This window comes from Tupaia chinensis, unplaced genomic scaffold (assembly GCF_000334495.1).
Source record: "Tupaia chinensis unplaced genomic scaffold, TupChi_1.0 Scaffold000316_1, whole genome shotgun sequence".
NCBI classification, from domain to species: Eukaryota; Metazoa; Chordata; class Mammalia; order Scandentia; family Tupaiidae; genus Tupaia; species Tupaia belangeri.
Genome location: NW_006159809.1, coordinates 9,954,037 through 9,977,900, shown reverse-complemented (window position 1 = coordinate 9,977,900; position 23,864 = coordinate 9,954,037). Strand labels below are relative to the sequence as shown.

The 23,864-nt window shown below is 41.8% G+C and overlaps 2 protein-coding genes across 3 annotated transcripts in view; one reads left to right on the top strand and one right to left on the bottom strand.

Annotated features, from left to right (window-relative positions):
- The window catches only part of DNAAF10 (dynein axonemal assembly factor 10), a 31,158-nt gene extending 19,438 nt beyond the window's left edge, over window positions 1-11,720 (bottom strand). For both annotated transcript variants that reach the window (XM_006151300.3, XM_027772990.1), the window contains exons 1-2: window positions 11,463-11,720; window positions 1,922-2,022 (exon numbers count right to left, since the gene is read on the bottom strand). In XM_006151300.3, coding sequence (XP_006151362.1) covers window positions 1,922-2,022; window positions 11,463-11,645 — 284 coding nt within the window. In that variant the 5' untranslated portion in view covers window positions 11,646-11,720. The remainder of the gene's footprint in view (window positions 1-1,921; window positions 2,023-11,462) is intronic.
- A 303-nt stretch (window positions 11,721-12,023) lies between these two features.
- PNO1 (partner of NOB1 homolog) lies at window positions 12,024-23,500 on the top strand. Its single transcript, XM_006151301.3, has 7 exons — window positions 12,024-12,320; window positions 12,533-12,682; window positions 16,284-16,367; window positions 17,181-17,241; window positions 17,483-17,600; window positions 22,467-22,537; window positions 23,202-23,500. Exons 1-7 carry the CDS (start codon window positions 12,114-12,116, stop codon window positions 23,267-23,269), a joined length of 759 nt encoding a protein of 252 aa, XP_006151363.1. The 5' UTR covers window positions 12,024-12,113; the 3' UTR covers window positions 23,270-23,500.
- The last annotated feature ends 364 nt before the right edge of the window (window positions 23,501-23,864 follow it).

Here is a 23,864-nt window from a genome sequence, read left to right as displayed (position 1 = left end):
AGTATGACATCTGCATGTAAAAATTGATTAGTTAATGTTAATTTCATTATTAGATAGCTAAAGCAAGAGGAAACTAAAATTGCTTCATTCTTTATTTTTAACTTTTTTCCAAAGAATTAATTTACTTAACTTTATTTATTTTAATTTGACCAGAGAAGTAGAGAGTGAAAGAGAGAGAAAATTAGAAAGCAAGCCGCCAGGTACAGGACTCAAACCACAGCCGGCCATGTGGGAGTTCAGCTCCCTTCACCACCACATTATCTGCCAGCCCCTAAAATAACTTAATTCTGACTTATGTTGTGATCTTAAGACAGATAAATATGTCAAGGTTATTTAATTAAAAAGTAGCAGGTTCTAAGTGAGAATCAAGAAAAGTCATATTAGAAAACATGATCTAGGGAAGATAGTTTCTGTTTAGAACATTAGCGTATATTTTAAATAATTAAAATAATAGATCTTCCTTAAAAAAACAACTAAAGAGGAGTTTCCATTCATTAAATTCTAAAGATGAAGAAATAACTGTAGTTCAAATATGAAGATTAAAGGCATTTGGTACAATTGTAATTCTGTTCATTCATAACAGGTTTATGTGTTCCTAAGTAGTGCTTATATGTTAGTTAATGCAGTAAAAATGAATAAATAAACAAACTTTAAATGAATTAGAGTTCTACATTAAAAAATTAAAATAGAAAAAAACTCTATATATCACTTTGTAATATCAAATCTCTCTCTTTTTCAGATTTTTTTGCCATAGGGCATGTGTGCTCACCATACAGAGGAAAGTAAGAAATCGCCCCCAAGGGAGGACAGCCACACTGCAATACCTTCTCCCTCGTTCTTCTCCTGGGATACTGGACACATATGAACACAAGCCCAGTGTGATTTTAAAGCTGCCAGATTTAGGACTCAAACCACACTCAGCCATGTGGGAGTCCAACGCCTTAACTCCCTACCTGCTGGCCCCGTAATACCAAATCTCTAACTGAAATATAAACAATTAAAGTTTAACTTTTCCAGCATTACATATATGCATTTTTTTTTTTGAGAGGTTTTTGCCATAGGGCACGTGCACTCGCCAGACAGAGAGAGACAGAGAGACAGAAAGCAAGAAATTACCCCCTGGGAGGATGGCCACGACACAATCCCTTCTCCTCCATTCTCCTCTGGGGATCTTGGGCACGCACACACACGTGCTCGGCCTGAGTTTTAAGCCACTGGGTCCAGGACTCGAACCGCGGTTGACTACATGGGAGTCCAGCGACAAAGCCATTACGCTAACTGCTGGTCCCCATATATGCATTTTTATATTGAATATCTTTTTTTTTTTTTTGAGAGGTTTTTGCTATAGGGCGCATGCGCTCGCCAGACAGACAGAGAGAGAGACAGAGAGATAGAAAGTGAGAAAACACCCCCCAGGAGGAATGGCCACGCCACAATCCCTTCTCCTCCATTCTCCTCTCGGGATCTTGGGCACGCACGTACACGCACCCGGCGTGAGGTTAAGCCACCGAGTCCGGGACTCGAACCACGATTGACTATGTGGGAGTCCAGCGACATAGCCATTACGCTAACTGCTGGCCCCTTGAATATCTTTAAAGGTAAAGGGTACGTAACTTTTAATAAAGGTAGACTTCAGTTTACAAATACAAGGCATTTCATGCTAGCACCGAAGAGCATGTGTAAAAATACGTACTGATTCAACATTATGCAAAATATCCAAAGAAAAATAAGTTATCATTTTAAAAAAGATTTTTAATATAAAATCTAAAAATATATATTGAAAGATAATTCTCGTGTTTTCATAGTTAAGACTGAACAAGAAAAAGAAACATTTTAAAATCAGAATTCTTTCAGAGGAAGGGTAATAAAACTAAAAAAATTGCTTAGCTCCTTTGGCTGAATACTGATTAAATAATCTTACCATATATGAAGGTTTCCATCAAAATCTCCAGTAGCTAAATATCTCTGCTGTAAAGTTGTAGCACCAAATGTTCCACATTTAATGGGTTTGGCCTTTTCAATCTTGATAAAAGGAGGACAAAAGAATACATTATTTATTAGGCGGTTATTTATAATCTGTAATATGTAGGGCTCTATTATGAGAGTTAAATAAAGATATATAAATGACAAAACATTTTCTGATAAAAATGATCATGCTTTTCCTTTAGTCGTTTTTCTATAAAGTACAAATGGTCAAAAAAGACGTTTTAATCTGCCTCTTCTCTTATGAGACATTCAAATGCTGACAAACTCTATGATCTTCCTTGGTTTACAAGTATGAAAGAAACACAGAAATGAGAACATATTGAAGATCTTCTTCTTTCCAGATGGCTACAGGAACAAAAATGTTGATGTCTCCCACAGTTTCCCTTGCAGACCAAATCACCAGGACTTTGGAAATAATCGATACAATCCTCTTCAGTCATAGAAGGAGACTGAAGCCTAGAGCTGAAGCCTAGAGCTTTAAAGATTTGCCCAATTCATTCAACATTCACTGAGTTCCCACTACATGCAAGTCACTGAACTAGGCTAAAAAGGATACAAAGGTTGTTGGGAGTGACCATCCTCTCAAGAGATTTACAACTCAAATATCAGATCCTATTTGACTCTTTTCATATATTCCCACACCTCCCGGGGTCTTTCATCAATCTCTTTTATTTCTGTAGGTTTCCAATCTATCCCTTGCTACCTCCAACTCCATCTGCCAAGGTCACTGAAGTCCCTCATAATATCTAACTGTGCTTCCTGATGACTTGACCCCTGGAGACTCTAGAATCAGAAAATATTGGGTTGGGACCAGCAGTTAGCGTAATGGCTACGTTGCTGGACTCCCATGTAATCAACCACGGTTTGAGTCCCAGACCCAGTGGCTTAAACTCACGCCAGGTATTGTGTGCGTGCGTGCCCAGTATCCTGAGAGGAGAATGGAGGAGAAGGGATTGAGGCGTGGCCATCTCCCCTCGGGGGGTGGTTTCTTGGTTTCTCACTTTTTGTCTCTGTCTCTCTCTGTCTTTCTGGCGAGAGCACAAGCCCTAGAACAACAACAACAACAAAAAAAAACCTCTCCAAATAAAGAAAAAAAAAGGAAATATTGGGTTGTCGGACAAGTCATGATGTATTTTTTTCTATGCAAAAATGTGTCATGACTTTTCCAATGACCCAGCAGATGAAGCCACTGAGGCCTGCTCCACACTCTAGCTGTGTAATATTTCCCATTGACTGTCAGCCTCATCAGAACAAAATCATTCTTCTTATTTAGTCTCTTACAACAGGAGTCAAAATGGTCTGTTAATGTTTGTGGGCATGACTCACCCATTACAGGGATACTATGCCAGGGATAGGATGTAGGAAAATTTTGTTATCAAATGGGTCAAAATGATCTGTTAATGTCTGTGGGCATGACTCACCCTAGGTCCCCTGGAAGGGATTTTAGAAATAGGAAAAAGCAGTTGGACTTCTGTCTTCACCTCTCTATGTCTTTCTCCCTTCTCTCTCTCATTTAAAAAAAAAGGAGAGAAGAAAGACAGTCAGGCAATCCTGAACATCTGGAAATGAGGGTTTCAGAAGAATGAGGCATGGTTACTTCTTGTGAAGATCAGGAATACGCATGGTCAGATATTTCTGCTGGAAACTTCTTCCTTGTGCAGAAATGGAACTGACTGCTCCAGCATTTCATGGTATCCCCCAAACAGCACCACAATGTGCAGATTCTGTGACACATGTAAACATCTACCAATCACTGTCTTTAAAGGGAAGAAACCAAACTGAGAACTGTCCTACGATGACAGGCCCTGTACTACAGATTTTCAGGACTGTCTTTGCATGGATTCTAAAGGTGGATCTTTATTACAAATATAAAGGAAAAGCAGCAAACTGTGCCTACATAGAGGCAAAGGCTCACAGGAGTGGCACTAAGGCTAGTGGCTTACAAAATCCTCTCAAATCTAGTGCTGGCAGTCTCTTTCACTCCATTTCCTGCTTCCCCCTGTCTCTCCACCACACGCCAGCCACCTGGGTCAGTTAGCGTCATCTTCTTCAGCATACTTCATTTCCACCTCAGGACTAATGCTGTTGCTCTTCCCACTGTATGGACGGCACTTTTCCCAGATCGCCTTGCCTCCATCCTTCACCTCCCTCATATTTCAGTGCAAATTGCCATCCTTGCCTCTCCTATCTCAAGTGGAACCCCGAACTACTATCACTCAGCCTGTTTGGGCTTCCTTATTGCACTTATCGATAAAAGGATTTCATTTGCTCAGTTATCTATGGCCTCCTTTTCTAGAATGTCACCGTCATGAGAGCAGGATGTTGCTCAATGAGTTTAAAAGCCATCAGATACTCTACACTTGTTGAACGAAGGTGTAAGGAACACACATTAATCTCTCCGCCGCTGTGCTCGAGAGGGAGAGACCAATGCTGGAGCGCCCTTTCCTGTTTCTCCCACCATGTTTTCAAGTACCAGGGCTCTGACAAACCTTTGTCCCCAGTGTCATTTATGTGCAATCACATAAATGGCCTCCCTAGATCGAACACTTATTAATGAGATCCTGCCCTAGATGTTCTTCCAGACTACATCATCCCCCCTCAAACGCAATCCACACTGCAAACTTGAGTGTTCAGGACACCATTTTCAAGATGAAGAAACGAGTTCGGGGCACCGAGTGAGCCAGGCAGATGCTAAGCTCTTCCTATTAAACTAGGCTACATGCTCCCAGGCCTATATGTAAGTCACTTAAATAAAGATTCTATTATGTAGCCCTCTTCTGTAAATCTCAAAGTCATTAGAAATACTAACGACAGTCCAGTCATGAGGGTACCATAAGGAGGACACCACTGAGGTGAAGCTGGGGCCACATGGGAGGACGAGGTTCAGTTCCCAAACCGATCTAAACAAGCCAGGTGCAGAGGCACACACCCGTAATACTAGCTAAGTAGAAGGCTGAGGCAAGAGAATTAAGGCACGGTGAGACCCTATCAAAAAGTCTCCAAAAAGTTTATGGAAAATACATCCTATAAAAAAGCAATGCTTGGGCCGGGAGTTGGCATAATGGGTATGTCACTGGACTTCCATGTAGTCGACCACAGTTCAAGTCCCAGACCCAGTGGCTTAAACTTGCACCGGGTACGTGTGTGTGCATCCTGAGAGGAGAATGGAGGAGAAGAGATTGTGGGTGGCCATTCCCCCCCTCCCCGGGATGATTTCTCACTTTGTCTTTCTGTCTCTTTCTCTCTCTGGCAAGCGCATGAACCCTGTAGCAAAAACCTTTTCAAAAAAAAAAAGCTATGCTTGGGGACCAGAAGATGGTGTAATGGTTACCTTGCTGGACTCCACGTAGTCAACTGTGGTTTGAGTTCTGGACCTGGCAGCTTAAAATTCACTCTGGGCACCTGTGTGTGCATGCCCAAGATCTAGAGGACAATGAGAGAAGGAACTGTGGCGTGGCTATTTCCCCTGGGGTGGGGGGTGATTTCTCGCTTTCTGTCTGTCTTTCTGGCGAGCACACATACCCTATAAAAAAAGATCTCTCTCTAAAAAAAACAAAAAACGAAAAACAAAACCTATGCTTGAATTTCAAAAACTTCTGTACTAAAACTCACACAAAACTTTCTGAAACCTACTAGTACCTACTCCCCTCTCACTCTATCTTAAAGAAAAAAAAGTACTAAAGAAATGTCTCAATCCTGAAATGAATTGGGGAGGTAACCAGTAGAGGCAACAAATAAAACCGTTTTCAGATTTCTGTCCTTTGTTGTTTTTTTTTAAATTATTTTATTTACCTGTATTTATTTATTCACTCATTTAATTTGGCAAGAGAAGGACAGAGTGAGAGAGAGAGAGAGAAGGAAAGTGAGAAAGCAAGCCGCCAGGTCCAGGACTCGAACCATGGTCAGCCACATGGGATTCCAGCACCTTTAACCACCATTCCACCTGCCAGCCCCCGTCCTTTGATTTTACTTCCTATCTTTTCAAGATATAAATATTACATATGGCATTATGTTTCATATTCGCTTTTCTCTCTTCCTGTATCAAAGAAGCACAAAGAGATTTATAGCTATTGGTGGTCTGTTGTACAAGAATCAAGTTAAACTTGAGGCCAGCAGGTGGCATGGTGGTTAAGGGCACCAGATTCCCACATGGCCAACCGCGGCTCTAGTCCCAGACCTGGTAGCTCGCTCGCTCTCTCTCTCTCTCTCTCTCACTCTTGCTCCTGCTCTGTCCCTCTCTGGTCAAATTGAAAAATAAGTAAATAAAGTTAAATAAAATAATAATTATTTTTTTAAATTATCAAGTTAAACTGAAAATATATAAATGTATTAGAAATAAAAAACATTAACACTTTATCATCCATGTAGAGCAAGGGCCATACTTTGCTCAGAAGGACTGAGCTCTGCTTGCAAATGGACTTATAAATGTAGGTGTGTTTTCTCCCTCCTCAGACCTACATGGAAATCACAATAGGATCTACAGTAAGGGAAGACACTATTGAAGCTAACTCTTTTTCCTTTTTAGAGAATTATTTAATTATTATTTTTTAAAATTAGCTATAGGGCACATGCGCTCACCAGAGAGAAAGAAAGCAAGCCACCAAGTCTGGGACTTGAACCATGGTCGGTCATGTGGGAGTCCAGTGCCTTCAGCACCACACTACCCACTGGCCCCTGAAGCTAATCTTTTATAGCTCACAAAAGAGTTCCTCTGTGCCCCTGTTAAATATTTTACCTATGAAAAACAAAAAAAAAAAAAAAAAAAGAATTCATTGGTAACAGAATTTTTCTTCATAGAAAACTGGTTAAAAAAAAGGTTAGCGATAATTGTTCCACAGAAAAAATTAGTATCTACTCATACTTTTTGCTACATGACACTGAAAATGACCATCAGGATCGTATGGCCCACCTATTGGTTCTCACTACAATTAAGTTAACGTGATTAACCAAGCCCGTGATGGATGATCCCTGGGAGAGCTATTTCTGTTCTGTCTGTGGGAGGGTCTAGTACAGCTTGTCAGTATTTCCTCCTCCACATCCTGGCACTACCTAATTAACATTAAAAGGTTTAGTCAACCAAATGCTAACAAGCAGTGAAATCAGTAGCACAGGCGCTAAGAAAGAACTTTAATAAGCTTATTGCTAATTTTTATAGTATAAACATCCACAACCATGACTCCATTTTTAAGGGCCACCCCTAGTCTATATGGTACCTTTGTGCCAATTAGAAAAATGGTCCCCTTGGAAAAACCCTGGATCACAGCGGTTAAGCCTTGTGTATTAAAAAACCATATGCCTGACCCCTGTTCAAATCCCAGCCCAGGGGCTTGAAAATTTTAATCTGGGAGCCCACGTGTACGTGTATGTGTGTGTGTGTGTGTCCCCCAAATCCTGACGGGATGGAGGAACAAAGGAAAAAGGATTGCGTATGACAACACCCTCTGGCAATTGAAGGGTGCTTGCTCTTTCTCCCCCCGCAACCCACCCCATTCCCCCAGTGCACATACCACAACCACACCCTAAAATAAATTTAAAAAAAGAATGAAGATGCCCTTTATAGGCTGATGAAGGAAAAGGAGAGACTTCTGCTGCCCTTTGAACACTTAGCAGGCACCTTTGTGTGGAGCAACTACCTACTCAACTGTACAGGGAGGCCCTGCCCTCCATTTCCCAACTATTCTTTTAGTAATCATGAAGAGCATAACAAAGACCCATACACTTCCTTCATCAAGATTTTTTTAGAAGAACAGGCTTTGGAGCACATGACTTAGGGTAGTTCTATCATGATAAATGAAGTATGTTTTCCTATATATATCTATTTTTGGAGAGGTTTCTGCTATAGGGCATGTGCACTCATCAGACAGACAGAAAGAGAGAAATCGCCCCCCAGGGGGGATGGTCACGCCGCAATCCCTTCTCCTCCATTCTCCTCTAGGGATCTTGGGCACGCACGTGCATGTGCCAGGCGTGAGTTCAAGCCACCAGGTCTGGGACTTGAACCGCGGTTGACTACATGGGAGTCCAGCGACATAGCCATTACACCAACTACTGGTCTCATTTCCCAATATTTTAATAATTCATCTGGCCCAATGGCTCTCAAACCTGGGACTCATTAGCATCGCCTGTCCATGGTCCAGTGACAGACAGTAGCAACACTGCTAAGACGCTATGCTCTGCAATGTTGGACCACATGAGAGGCCCAGGTTCAGTTCCCAGTCTTACCTAAAGACTGCACAGTGGCATAAACCAGTAATCCCAGCAACTTGGGAGGCCAAGGCAGGGAAAACCAAGAGGTCAAGGTGGCTTAAGCAACATAGCAAGCCAGATCCTATCTAAAAACAGAGCTGGGCTTGCTAGTGTGTTTGTGTCCCCAGCTGGGAAGGTGAGGTAGCATTTCAACATATGGGAGGTCTGTCTTCAAACAAACAACAAAAACTAATGGGCAGGTCTTACTCTAGTATAGATGCAACCGAGTACAACTGTGTCAGAATTTCTGAGAGAGGGACCAAGGCATGAAGATTTTAAAACATGCCCACACTGCGCCGGCCCCATGGCCTCGTGGTATATGGAGCAAGATCCAACATGGTTGACCTGTGGCTTGTGTCCTAACCTGGCAGCTTGAAAAACACTGTGCACACACACATGTGCATGTGTGCCCCAGATCCTGGCAGGATAAAGAATAGACTGCCAGCATGGCCACGCCCCACTGCAGAGTGCTTTCTCTGTCTTTCTCTGGAGAGTGCACATATCCTCTAGCAATGAAAAACAAACATGCATATACTAAACCAACAGCAGCAATAAAACATACATAGGTGGGGACCAGCAGTGGTGAGGTGGCTGAGGCACTAGATGCCCCCATGGCCAACTGCAGTTCAAGTCCCAGACCTGGCAGCTTGAGGATCACATCTGGCATGTGTGCATGCATGCTCAAAATCCCAGGAGGAGAATGGAGAAGAGGGAATTGCAACAAGGTTATTGCCCCTAAGGAATGATTTCTCACTTTCCTCCTCACTGCCTCTCTCTGTCTCTTGCTGGCAAGCACATGCCCTATGGTAAAAACCTTTTAAAAAAACTGGTAAGGGGTGAGAATCACCGACCCTGTATTTAACCTATATTCTTTTCCACTGCGTCAACCCAATACAATATAACTCTTAAATGTGTTTGTGAATTTGTCTTACCCTCTTTTTAGATAGTTAGCTCTTTAGGAAGAGGAACTTTGGTCCTTTTTTTAGCAAAGTACCTTGAAATCGTAAGTTCTCAATAGATAATCAAGGGGAAAAAAAAGAAAACTCAAAGGATCCAGGTGAAAATATAAAAGTGTCTATTCCTGGAGTTAAGATTATAGGTGATGTTTTCTTCTGTTTCTTATATATATAGTCTAAATAGTCTATCATGACCATCTTTTTATTTATTTTTTTTTTGAGAGGTTTTGCTATAGGATGCATGTGCTCGCCAGAAAGACAGAGAAAGAGAGAAAGCCAGAGACAGAAAGCCAGATATCCCCCCCAGGGGGTATGGCCACAATCCCTTCTCCTCCATTCTCCTCTTGGGATCCTGGGCACACACGCACACATGCCCGGCGTGAGTTTAAGCCACTGGGTCCGGGACTCGAACCGAAGTCGACTACATAGGAGTCCAGCAACATAGCTATTACATCAACTGCTGGTCGCATGAACACATCTTACTTTTGCTAAAAAGCTATTTTAAAACTTGCTAGAATACTCCAGAATCCCTAGAAGAGACAGCAAATACTTTTATTTTTATTTATTTACTTTTTGCCTTGGGGCACATGTACTTGCCAAAGTTAGACAGAGGGAAAGTGAGAAATCATCCCCCTGGGGGATATGGCCATGTGACAGTCCCTTCTGTTCTGGGACTTTGGGCACACGCACACATGTATCCAGTGTGATTTTCACGGGCTGCCAGGTCCAGGGCTTGAACTGTAGTCTGCCATGTGGGAATTCCGTACCTTAACCACCTTAACTGCCATGCCACCCTCTAGCCACCTAAAAAGTACTATTTTATTAGAAGGAATAACTGTATTCCTGAAATGTATACAAATCATATATTCGTATTTAAAATAACCACAAGTCTACAAATACTTTCTGATTGGGTTTTGATTGGCATTTAAGTTTTTTTCTGTATTTCAACGTACCTCATTTGTTCAAACCTCTGACCCCAAGTTGATTAATGATTAATAAACAAATATTTCAGTTCCCAAGACATATCCTATGTACAGACATATATTCACTCATTCTTGTAACAAGCAATTTACTGAGTAGCTGCTCCTTACAAAGCACACAAAGGAAAGGTATTGTCCTTACTCTCCAGGAGCTTACAATCTAGTTAGAAAAATGGAACTGAATGCATCTTTCTGGTACAGATAATAATTCCATTCTATAGGTATGCAATGTACAGAAAAGTTCCTTTGTATTGGGATCAGGAAGGACTTCATACATCAGATAATCTGAACTAGAAATTAGAATAGTAACAGGTAAACTGGGACTGAGAGCTAAGTGACAACCTGAGAAAAGGTGGAAAAAGAACAAGTCATGTTTAGAAGCTCTGAGTAGAGTAGCTGGCTACAAAAAAACAAACTGTCAAGAAAAGAGGCACTTGGGGAAATCTAAAGTGGACTGGGGCCTTACATGCCTTCCAATCTAAACTTACCTATCCAAACTGTATTCATTTTTTACCTACCAGTTTCACCCTTGTCTCTTCCAAGCCAATTCTTTCTAGGGCTTTTGGTCCTTGGAGTTCTCACTCTTCCCTGCACTAGCTGTCTACTGAAACCCTAACCACCCAATTATAACGAAGTGGTTTTCTTTTCAGGCAACCCAAATCAATACATTTTTAATAGGGCAAACAGCTATTATTCTCTTATTCCTGTAAATCTCATCTTGTCACATCCTGCTTAAAGCGCTTCAATGATGTCCATATTTCCTTGAAAAAAGGCATCAATCTTTTAAATACCATTCATGTGTCTGGGAAAACCAGGCCCTTATCTGACACCAGTCGAAAGAATAAAGGTGTTAGGTTGTCTCCTCCAACCAGGCATCCCGGTGCTTGCTTTGGCTCTGCTTGCATGGGAAAGTATTACTAACCTAGATCTAACAGACTCCACAAACAGGGGCGAACTGCCCTGAGGGTTCTCGGATTTAGACGCGAACTCTTAGCGCCACTTTCAAAAACCACACGTAAGACTATGCTGGGGGTGGCAGGAAGAAGGGGCCAGAAGGACGCGGATGAATGAATTCGTCGTTGAGAATTCAAGACTGGGGGGATGGAGGAAAGCATTTAAATAGGAAGCATTCCTCAATCTGAGATCAGCTTCTTTGTCCCGCGCAGTTTGAGCTATGCTTTAGGGGGACGCAGCACCAAGGCTTTGGCAAAGAGGAATGCAGACCCCAGGATCGTCATTCGCCCCCAACGGCTGTCTTGATCCCGGAACTGCGTCGTGTGGACCCGGCACCCACCTCCCGAAGCAGCTTCAGCTCCCCGTGCTGGATCTCGTACAGTTGAATGACGCCGGTGCCCCGTGCGAAGTTGCCCATGGTCACAAACTTGGCGCTGCAGGGCACCCATTTACAGTCAAACACCGTGTAGTTGAGCCCCTTCTGGATGTGAGCGATAATCTGAGGCTTCTCGAAGGCCGACATGGTCCAGCCGATGGCAACTGCCACGCCCAGACCCCGACAAAACCCTAACCTGGATACCAGACTCCAAACATTGATGTGAGTTCGCCCCTCCCGCTTGCCGTACTCCCCCTGGCTTAACAAGTTGGATTTAGTCCTTTCCAATAATGCCAGATGCGTTTCTGAGACTACGCAAGGCGTTTCTTCGCAGAAGGCACACATTTATTTATCACTCTAACCCGCCGCCTTTTACATACATTAACAGAGGTTAGACAATGCTTTAGGTGAGAGTTCGCGGCTGGAAACAGACCATGAGAATCAGGCATAGTCTAGGGCCGCCCTCTCCACATATGCACTTATTCAGCGTTAGGTCCCCGGCGTGGGACTTAGGGAAGGGGCGGAGCCCTGGGAGAGCCCTACACCGGCTCCGGCGCGGTGCGGCTGCGCACGTGTTGAAGCTGGCACGACTACCCCGGCTGCAGAGTCCTGGGAATGGAAACCGAGATGGAGGCACAGAGCGCCGGGGCCGAGGACGGCTTCACCCAGGTCACCCGTAAGGGTGCCCGGCGGGCGAAGAAACGGCAGGCTGAGCAGCTGTCCGCAGCGGGGGAGGGCGTGGACGCAGGCCGAATGGACACCGAGGAGGCCCGGCCGACCAAGAGGCCCTTCTACCCGCCCCTCTCCGGGGACGGGCTTTTGGTATGGCAGGGAGGACGGGAGAGAGGAAATAGGAACTAGGTAGTGGGCAGAGGAGGGTCAGGCCGGTGACCTCCGAGTGATGTTGACATTGCGGGGGCTCATTTCTGAAGTTAACTCATCCAGTTGAAGCTTTTTTGTGGATCAGCTGTCATTTTACAGCTCCACTCCCAACCATCTATACGTTTTCTGAGTTGTGTATTCTTTTATTGTAGAGTGGGAAAGAAGAAACAAGAAAAATTTCCGTCCCAGCTAACAGATACACACCGTTAAAAGAAAACTGGATGAAGATATTTACCCCTATTGTAGAACATTTGGGACTTCAGATACGCTTTAACTTGAAATCAAGGAATGTCGAAATCAGGGTAAGGAGAATGTCAATCATTTCCTTGTGTACTAGGTTTTCTTACAAGGGTGAAGAGGCATGAATAGATTGCTTAATGGGACTATTGTTTTCAATTATGTTCTTCCGGTTTTTAAATATCTAACAGTGACTTTGAACCTCCCAGTTGCCTTCAAAATCTGCATTCATCATAAACATTCATTGTATTCCTAACTTGGCTCTGAGATCATACCAAAATACTGACTGTGTGCATTATCTCTTATAGTGTTCTGTGTTGAAATTCCAGAAGGCAGAATAGACCATCCTAAAAGTATGTAAAGAACTTGCTATAGAACAAGCACTTTATATCTTAATGGTATTCTTTTGAGAGAAAATATGCATTATTTTGAGAATAAATAGAAAATACATACACAGGGTCTTCAAAAAATTAATGGAAAATGTGTATTCATGAGAGAACTGCATAAATTTCTACTGTATAGATTGGGCACAGAAATAAACACCATTTTCCACAAACATTTTGAAGTACCCTCAGACATATATACACTTTTTTCCTTAACTTGTCATAAGGTGTGTGCACTCACCAGAGAAAGACAGTGAGAGGGGAAAAAGCATCAGCCAATGAGTCGTGATCACGTTTCATTTCTCTGTCTCTTGTCAGGATTTCGGACACTACGCACACATGCCTGGTGTGCTTTTTCAGGCTGCTGGGACCAGGATTCAAACTGCTTAGTTGGCCTTGTGGAATCCAGCTCTCTTAGCCACTGGCGCATGGGGCCAGCTTTATTTATTATATATCTTTTTTCTTTCCTTGGTGTCTGTCCAGCAGTTAGAAATTTACAATCTAAATTGGGCCTTCCTCTTCGGAGTGCCAATTTTGTACCAGAATCAATGACCAAAGTTAATCATATTTCCCTTTTTGAGTATTCTTATATCATCACCACAACTGATGTAGACTTGTCTTTATTTTATTTATTTATTTTTTTAGAATAGGGCGCGTGCACTCGCCAGACAGAGACAGAGAGACAGAAAGTGAGAAATCACCCCCCAGGGGGGATGCCACACTGCAATCCCTTTTCCTCCATTCTCCTCTCGGGATCTTGGGCACGCATACACACGTGCCCGGCATGACTTTAAGCCACCGGGTCTGCAGCTCGGACCACAGTCGACTACGTGGGAGTCCAGCGACATAACCATTACGCTAACTGCTGGTCCCTAGACTCGTCTTTATTAATGGGCTATAATAATGGAACAAAGATAGGCACTGCTACAAATAATAAAGCTTAAAAATACAGAACATAACTGTAGAACCATCTCTGCTCCCATTGTCATTCTTTTTCAGGCTTTTATGGTTTTATGCCAAGATTCTTATACCCTCATAGGTTTCCTTTGCTTCATCATTTTAAATTTCTCCTTGCTCCACTCTCTCTTCTGTACCCAGCTAATTTTCCTAGGTCACAATGCTTTTGTTACAATAGCCTGGTACCTTCCACATTTCTATAGGATGGAAGTTAAGTTTTTGCCCAAACCTTTCTTACAGGTAGGAGACCCAGACACAAGTTCATCTCTTACCATTTCTTTCTTTTTTTAAGCCAGAGGATGCTTGTATTTCCTGGAGACAGAGAGGGGAAGCACTCCCAAACACGCCAGTCATGCCACAATCCCCTTTCCTTCATTTCTCTATTCTGTCAGGCTCCTGGGCACGGGGCACATGTGCTTGTAGTGTTTTGCAAGCCACTGGGGCTGGGATTTGGGCCATGTCGTCTATGTGGGATCTAGCTGCCTCTTCACGGCACTTTATTGCTGTGCTATGGGACCAGCCACTCCCATTTCTTTATTCTGTGCTTTTTGGTGGCTTTGCCCTCTGAAGAAGGCCTTCTCTTCCCTCTCCTTTCTCTTCTTACTTCATTTCCAGTCATCTTTCAGGGTCTGGCTCAGTTTTTTTTTTTTTCCCCTTTTATGTTAAGTACATTCTTCAGTCATTTCTTCAATGCCTAAACTTTTATTTTGCTGAGCTTTCTTATGTAATGTATGATCATAGTTCGGCTTCACTAACATTTGTCGTTGCTGCTCTATACCAGGCCGACTTGCACTACGTTGTTTGGTCTTTAGAACAGCCCTATGAGGTAGACACTAAATATGTCCCCATCTTATGCATGTGAGAAAATTGAGGATCACAGAAGTTGAGTATTTTTACCAAAGTCATCAGGCTAATTTAATTTTTTTTTCCTTTTTCTTTTTTTTATACCAAACGCAAGTGTAGAGGTGATGGGGTGAGAAGGAAGAGGAAGAGAGAAAGTAACCCCCGGTAGGGCCCAGTCATATGACAATCCTTTTACCTCCATTTCTCCATCTGGTCAGAATCTGTCTTGTTGAAGCTGCCGGGACCAGAGTTGAAATCTCAGATTGTCAGCCATGTGGGATCTGACTTTGTACAGTGCTTAACCACGGCTTAGTGGGGACCACTGGGGATCTTCCACTTTGACCTTGTTTTACATATGAGAAAATGTAACACATAGAGTATCTGGCATTTGTTCAAAGTCACATATGGAATTCGACCTAGGGTCTGGCTTTAAAGATGGATGTCCACAGGATTCTCTTATTATACAGTCCTGCATGATTTTGTGTTTGTCAAGTATGTGGTGTCCTCAGCTAGATCATGAATCTTTGCAGGAGAGTAGAATTAACAGTTTTGGAATCAACTGATTGAATCTTACCTTTTCACTCTTTAGTACTTTGTAATTTCTTTTTTGTTGTTGTTGTTGGAGAGGTTTTATTTGCTATAGGACGTGTGCACTCGCCAGAAAGTCAGAGACAGAAAGACAGAAAGCGAGAAATCACCCCCTAGAGGGGGATGGCCATGCTGCAATCCCTTCTCCTCCATTCTCCTCTGGGGATCTTGGGCACGCACACATACGCCCCCGGTGTGAGTTTAAGCCACTGGGTCCGGGACTCGAACTACGTGGGAGTCCAGCGATGTAGCCATTACGCTAACTGCTGGTCGTGTACTTTGTAATTTCTTCATCTATAGAAGTTTATCACTCAACATTCAAGGTTGTCATAAAGATGAATGCTATAGTATATAAAGCATATAGATTAGTGCTATTTGTGTGAAACATAACAGTGATTTTTTTTTTATAGAAATAGGCATTTTATGAATAGCAGCTTTTCTGCAATTATCTAATAAACTATCAGAGGACAGGATTCTTGCCTAAACCATTTTTAAATTTATTTCCTCTGTATAACCAGGCATGTAAGTAGCTAGCACTAAAGTTGTTGCTTTGAGAAACATTGACATATAAATGATAATTAAAGTCAGATGAGGTCAGGACCCCCAGGGAACACTGCCTCGAAGGAGAAGAGGGCCAGGCCAGCTTGGGCACTGAAGGGATGGACGGGGGTAGAGGTGCTTTAGTGCGTAAGCAGTTGGGCAGTACCAACACATCTTGTTACCACAGCGTCTGATTGGTCTTTTATATTCATGACAGTCTTTGGGTAAAAGTATCTCGCTCCAGAGCTGGGAAAATAAAATAATAAGAAAGGTTATTCCTGGTATATTGTTAGGATGTTTTCTTTTTCATGCATAGCTATAACTTGTACCTCTTTTTTTTTTTTTTTTTTTAAAGACTTGTAAAGAAACCAAGGATGTTAGTGCTCTGACAAAAGCAGCCGATTTTGTGAAAGCCTTTATCCTCGGGTTTCAGGTGGAGGTAAGTGATTTTAGGACATCATTATGCGGACTTGAGGGGCTAGATGGTGGCACAGTGGTTAATGCAACTGAACCCACGTGGGAAGGTTCTGGGTTTGCCTCCTAGGGCCTCCCTCTACAGTGGGTGCACATGGGTGACCATGATCTAGGCTGGCTGAGGCTGGGGTGGATTGTGGAGTGGAGGCCCTGACAGGGCTGCGTGTCTCTTTTTTCCCTCTCACAAAATAGACTTTATGGGACCAGCAGTTAGCGTAATGGCTAGGTCGCTGAACTCCCACATAGTCAACCACGGTTCAAGTTTTGGACCCGGTGGCTTAAACTCATGCCGGGCGCGTGTGTATGCGTGCCCAAGATCCCGAGAGGAGAATGGAAGAGAAGGGATTGTGGTGTGGCCATTCCCCCTGGGGGGTGATTTTTCACTTTCTGTCTCTCTGTCTGTCTCTGTCTGGTGAGCGCATGCGCCCTATAGCAAAAAAGAAAGAAATTTTTTTAAAAATTATTTTAGTTTGCTATGTGGTGCGTGCACTCTCCCGAGAGAGGGAACGTGAAAAATCATTTTTTAGGAAGGATAGCAATGTTGCAGTCCCTTCTCCTCCATTGTCCTCTCAGGATTTTGGGCATGCATGCACATGCACGCAGTGTGGTTTTCAGGCTGGTCCAGGACTTAAACCACACAGTTAGCCATGTGTGATCCAGCTGTCTTAACCTCCACATCACCTGCTGGCCCTGAGTTCACCAGTTCTGCATTTTGAGTATATTAGTTCACAGTGCCTTCTCGGGGCCTTTATGTGAATTATTTATGTTTATGTTATAGGATGCCCTTGCCCTGATCAGGCTGGATGATCTATTCCTAGAGTCTTTTGAAATTACAGATGGTGAGTGTGGGATACTGTATTGTGTTATGACTCAATTTTCTTATAACAGTTGAGCTGTGTTATTAGCAGTTACAATTTAACGTATAACTGTATGATAATGTAACTTTATAAAATAACTGTGAGAGCTATATTATTGATGTTTTTAAAAATGCATATATCATATCATTCTATAGGGAATTTAGTTGATGATTAAATGTTATGTGAATGGCTCACCTCCTGAGGTCTTGCTTTTCTTGTTTAGTGAAGCCTCTAAAGGGAGATCACTTGTCCAGAGCAATAGGAAGAATTGCTGGCAAAGGAGGAAAGACCAAATTCACCATAGAGAACGTGACTCGGACGCGGATAGTTTTGGCTGATGTGTAAGTATCTGATCTTGAGAAAGTGATTCTCATAATTTGTATTTGATCTCTTGTTAGTTTCCCAAAAAGTCATAATGGAGACCAGCAGATAGCTTAATGGTTACATTGCTGGACTACCACATGGCTGACTGCAGTTTGAGTCCCAGATGCAGTGGCTTGAAACTCACGCCAGGTGCGTGTGCCCGTGTGCCCAAAAATCCTAAGAGGAGGATGGAGAAGGAATTGTGGTGTGGCTATTTCTGGGGGGTGATTTCTCACTTTCTGTCTCTGTCTCTCTGATGAGCATACACACCTATAGCAAAAAAAAAGTCATAATTATTGTATTTTGTACATGATGTTGTCACTACATCTTTGGGATTATGTAGTTTTGGATGAATAGTCACTTACTTTGAAAAGAAGTTAAGTTAGTTGAGAAAACTTCAAAAATGAAAGCTTTTTACTGTTTAGCAATGAGGGATGCATTTAGAGTTGCTATTTAAATTATATTACAGATAAAGATTTAAGTATCATCTCAGGAATCTATTAAATCAGGAAAGGAGATAGGCAGTATTTCAAATGCCTTTTGAGGCTTTTCTTTAAAATATGTACCTATATTTTATATAAATGAATATATTCATATTGGTGTGTGTGTGTGTATACCTTTATATAGACACACACACACCCCCAAATGCGTGTGTGTATCTTGAGGCCTTTCATAAAAAGTGAATATTGTGGATTAGGTTAAAAAAAAATAAATAAAACTAGAGAGCAGTTATATGTGGACATAAATAATATGAACTTAAAATAAGTATGCCAGCAGGTGGCATGGTGGTTAAGGCACTGGACTCCCACATGGCCGACCGTGGTTCGAGTCCTGGACCTGGAGTCTTGAAAATCAGTCCTGGTATGCTTGTGCATGCATGCCCAAGATCCCAGGAGGAGAATGGAGAAGAGAGTGCGGTGTGGTCATCCTACCTGGGGATTGATTACACATTTTCTCTCACTGTCTCTCTGTCAAGCACACGATGGTAAAAACCTAAAAGGAAAAAGAAAAAGTGCCAGACATGAAGCTGAGATTACCCTGTCTGAGACTGAAGCTGCTCCGTCATCAGCTGAGGATCTGGGTGTCACCTCGAGAGTGTGCATGATGCTCTGAAGCTGGAAGACGACTCAGTGAGGCAGGGGGCATGTTCAGGACCACATCCAGAAATACTGGCTTGCTGGGAATGTCATGGTGCATTTTTACATAGAAAAGCATAGAAAAATGCATCATGACTTTCCCAATGACCTAATAATTTCATTTAAAATCTTATTTTCACTTTAAAGTAAGCACCTCATCATTATTTAAAGTCTAAATGTTAGGTATTGTTTATACTTTAAGGGTAACTATAATACTTTGTTGGGGCTCTTTTGACCTGAAGGCAGGTGTATTTTTACATTTTTTAAAATCTTTATAGATTAAGCCTAGAGTTAGAAATATGGAACCCTAAAAACGATTTCCTTGAACTGGAAATGTCAAAAATGTGGAAATGTATGCCACATTTTAAAGTACTTTATAGAACCCAAAAAACGTCTGTTAAAAGCCCAAAGATGTAACTGATTTGCTAATGAAATTATGGTTTATATGTCATTAAGTTCATAAATGCATAGTTTTATAAGTATTAACTTAAAATGTACTTGGTGAGCCTGTTTCAGAGCTCTGATGATACTCTGGTGATACTGTGGCATAATGGAGCTCCTCCCCAGAGTTCTGCTTCTTGGTGTCCCACTAGGCATCTATGTTTCATTTACCTGGTGTGTGAGGTCACATTCTGCTCATCTTTCTGCTTTCCACCATGCTGGATTTCATTGCCGTTACCAACTTCTTCCTTTGGGTCTCTGTCTTTTTTTTTTTTTAATTTTTTTTTTTGGTAAAACCAGGCCACTTTAATATTGTACAGTTTAATAAATAATCTTTTTTTTTTTTTTTAATTTTTTTTTTTGGTAAAACCAGGCCACTTTAATATTGTACAGTTTAATAAATAATCTTTTTTTTTTTTTATTTTTTTTTTTGGTAAAACCAGGCCACTTTAATATTGTACAGTTTAATAAATAATCTTTTTTTTTTTTTATTTTTTTTTTTGGTAAAACCAGGCCACTTTAATATTGTACAGTTTAATAAATAATCTTTTTTTTTTTTTATTTTTTTTTTTGGTAAAACCAGGCCACTTTAATATTGTACAGTTTAATAAATAATCTTTTGATGACTGCAGACTTATAAGAAGGGCTATATTCAGAAACATCAGTCATGATGGTTTTCCAGGTTGGTGTAACATCTTCAGAAATTGCAAGGAGTTACTTGTGTGCAACTGCTATCAAACCAGTAAGACAGCATTAGGCATCCATCATTTTCAGGATTGTTGGTAACCTGGGCATATTCCCCCAAATAACCTTGCCACCTTGTGTCACAAGGCCCAACTCGTTCATATTCACCTCAGTGGCTGTACCTTTGGTGATAACACCCGAAGTTGTATATAGTGGGGCTGAGGGATTCTTTACACCAAGTACTGGCAGGCAGAAGGTGGCTATCAGTTCAGGATGTGTTACGTAAGCCCATTGGCCTAATGAATCTTTCATATTTAGGTGGTTTTCTAGTAAAGCCATCTCCAGCAATCCTCTTCCATGCCTTCTTCTTTCTCTTTCCTGTTCGAATAACTTTTAATACTTTTGTTTCTTCCTGGGCTCGAACTTCGGGTAGAGGGACTTCCCATTTTCCCGCTTTTTCTTTACATTTTTGTTTAATCATTTTGTGAAGTATTTTAGCTTGGAACTGTCTTCCTCTGTCCAACAGATAGGTACTGCTTCTTGTGGAGCATCATTCATCATTATTTTATTTGATGTTCCTCTTTCCATGTATCTTGATAGTCTTTTCGTTTGTATTTTCTCAGCATGGCGCTGTTTATGATAGAGCTCAGCCTTCAGACCAGTCATTGTTTTTACCTTCTTTGAATGTTCATGAGTCTGCTGACTTTCCTTATTTCTCTTTTTCTCGTGGTAATCCAAACGGTATCCATAGCATTTACAATGTAATTCAGTATATTCGTTTAGTGGCAAGGTGACAGCTGCAGAGTCACTGGGAGCAGCCTCCCAAGCGCAAAGAAGTTGTCAACTTTCAGGTCTCCTGGGTTTATGTCTTGACTGCCTTTTTAGTGAGGTTTGGGGGGAAGGAGCATATATGTGTTCAATCTATCTGCAGGTGTCTAGAGGAAGAGATGACAGAGGAAAGAAAAAGCACAATGGTCCTGAGTCGAGAGCACGTTTGGCAGAGAGTAAGGGCCCAATTGGCTTGTAGAGTAGCCAGGGGGAGAGTGACAGATGAGATCTGAAATAACAGGGTCTTGAGGTCATGGTTAGAGGCCTTTGGGTGAAGGGAAGTCATTAGATTGTGCGCCGGAGGGCGGTGTGTGCAGGAGGGCAGGAGGACTGTATGGGAGGGTGAAGGCCACTGAAGGTGAGTAGCATCAGTAGATCAAAGGTCTTGGTGGAGCTGAAATGTTTTAGTTTTTTGCTATAGTACGTGTGCACTTGGAGACAGAGAGGGAGGGGGAAGGTGAAAAATCACTCCTCCACTCTCCTCTCATGATTTTGAGCACACATATACATACTCACCATGTTATTCAAGCCTCTGGTCTGGGACTCAAACTGCAGTCAGTCACATGGGATCCAGCTGCCTTCACCACCACGCCACCAGCTGGCCTGAAGTATTGATGTCAGTGGATTAAGTGGTATGAATTAGAATAACAGAAGGCGGTAGTGGTGGTGGAAGTATTGGGGGAAGTTGGATATTTGAAGGTACAGGGAGGTTGCAGTTTTTGATAATGACCAAGTTCTGGGTTTTGACATTAGAAGTGAGAGGCAGTAGTAGAGTGAAAAATAGGGCCCAATATTGGTATAATAGATGTGAAGGACTCAAGAATTGAGGGTATTGGAATTATTAACTTCATAGATTTTGAAATTATCTTCAAGTGTGGGCCCAGCTGCAATAGCTCAGGTGGAGGGTTTGGGGCACCACTGCACAATGTCTGGAGCCACATGAAGAGCCTGGATTTTAGCTCCTGGCCTAGCCTAGCCCTGGCACACAGAAAGCACTCTCTGACTGGTAGCTGTTATTAACCAAGAATCTTAACGCTTTAGGTTTTTTTTTGTTTTTGTTTTTTACTTTTTGTCTTTTCTAAGCATTATTGAGATCTAATTAATATACCATAATTTTAACTTAAAAAGAAAACCAAAAACACTTTAATTGCCAGCAGGCGTATGCACTTGCAGTGGGTTGAGGGGAAGATAGCACTCACTTGATGGGGTATGGTCACCCGCAGTCCCTTCTCTCCCATTTCTCTGTGACTGTCAGGATTTAATCACACATGCATATGCACCCAGCATATCTTCCAAGTCCTGGGGTGGCGTTTGAACTGTGGTCAGCCACATGGGATCGGCTGTTTTATTTTTTTGCCGTAGGGTACACATGCTTACCAGAGACAGACAGTGAGAGGGAAAGTGAGAAATCACTCCCCAGGGCGATGGCCATGCCACAGTCTCTTATCCTCTATTCTCTTCCTGGGATTTTGGGCTTATACACTCATGCACCCAGCATGATTTTCAAGCATCAGGTCTGGGACTTGAACTGGGGTTGGCCATACAGGATTCCACCACCTTCACCACTGCACCACTCTTGGCCTTCCCCCATTAATCCTTCTAAAAAACTGGTTTTTATTTTATTTACAGTCTTGTTAAATTGTCACCATTGCCTTCATTTAGGAATCAAGATCTATCATGATTTTCCAGAGTTTTGGGATTATAAGGTTAAGGAAATGTTTTTGTTGCCAACTTGTCTCACTTTATCTCTTTTAGGAAAGTTCACATCCTTGGCTCTTTCCAAAACATCAAGATGGCAAGAACTGCCATTTGCAACCTCATCCTAGGTGAAAGCAATTTATTTTTTTTGGTGTCTTTTTCTCTGGAAAAAAGTAGGGAATTTAAGAAGTCAAACCACATTTGCAGAGCATTTATACTTAAAAATAGCAAGTAGAAGCCTTTAGGAGTTGGCAAATGTGGGTCTAGAGAAAAGTAGTAGGAATATTTGTGCTTTTCCATTTGTACACTAGAAAGGAGAATTTATTGGATAATAGTTTAAATCTTGCTGTTTTTCCCTAGTGAGACGCTCAGAAAATACGTCCCAGGGTAGCACAGGACATCATGTTCTAGGTTCACCGGAAAGAACTGCTGAACAGCTCCGATCAATTTAATTGATCCACTTAATCCTATTTACATGCTCCTGCAGCAAAGTCCAGACCTTCTGATGAGTTACAGGATTTTAACAGATTGCTTGGAAACACTTGGGATTCTTTATGGTGCCCAGATCTGACTGGAATGGCTTCTTACTGAAGTATTTTGACAACTCTTGCCTTTGGCTTTTAAAATTTCAAAATTTTGTTTGGAGAATATTTGGGTATGATTTCTGTTAAAGCCTTTAGGTAATTTAAGAGATTCAGTTGCTTTTAAATTGTCTTCTAAAGCGTGTAGACCATTTTCCATGTAGTCTTTTAAATATGTGAGTATGTTTGACTTCTTATGTTTCCTTTGCAGGAAATCCTCCATCAAAGGTTTATGGCAATATTCGAGCTGTGGCTAGCAGATCAGCGGATCGGTTCTGATTTCAAACAAGAGACTTTATCTTGTCTTTGAACTCTAACTCTAGGGGAAAAAACCCTTATACTCTACAAGTGGTCAAAAGAAACTCTGAAGAATTTTCAGTCACTTTATGCTTTGGTCCCTTCTTCCATTCTCAGCCAGACACATAAACAAAGGAAAGGTTTAATATTGTTCACGCAAAACAGCTTCTAGGGTAATTTAAATATAAAAACTTAGTACTGTTATTATACCTACACGTTAAGTGTAACTTATCATCACTTTCCCTTTTTTTCAATTGCTATAGGGTGTGTGCACTTCTTGGATAGACAAGAAGTGAGAAATCACCCCTGGGGTCATAGCCACACTGCCATTTTTCTTGGGATTTGGGGCATTGTACACACACATGCCCTGCATTTTTAAAATCACTGGGTTTGGGATTCTAACCTCACTGTCAGCGATGTGGGATCCAGAGCCTGAACCTCCAGACCACCTGCTGGTCTTCATTTTTTTTTTAAATTTTAAATCACAGATTTGTATAGTTAATAATCTCATTTGGAGGGAAACTTATTGTGAATTTGTCTTTTTAAAGTAAATTTGTAACTATAAATTTGTAAACAT

Coding starts and splice junctions, on each gene's coding strand:
- PNO1 (XM_006151301.3), top strand. CDS start 12,114: ATGGAAACCGAGATGGAGGCACAGAGCGCCGGGGCCGAGGACGGCTTC. Junction 12,321..12,532: donor TCTCCGGGGACGGGCTTTTG/GTATGGCAGGGA, acceptor CTTTTATTGTAG/AGTGGGAAAGAAGAAACAAG. Junction 16,368..17,180: donor TCCTCGGGTTTCAGGTGGAG/GTAAGTGATTTT, acceptor TTTATGTTATAG/GATGCCCTTGCCCTGATCAG.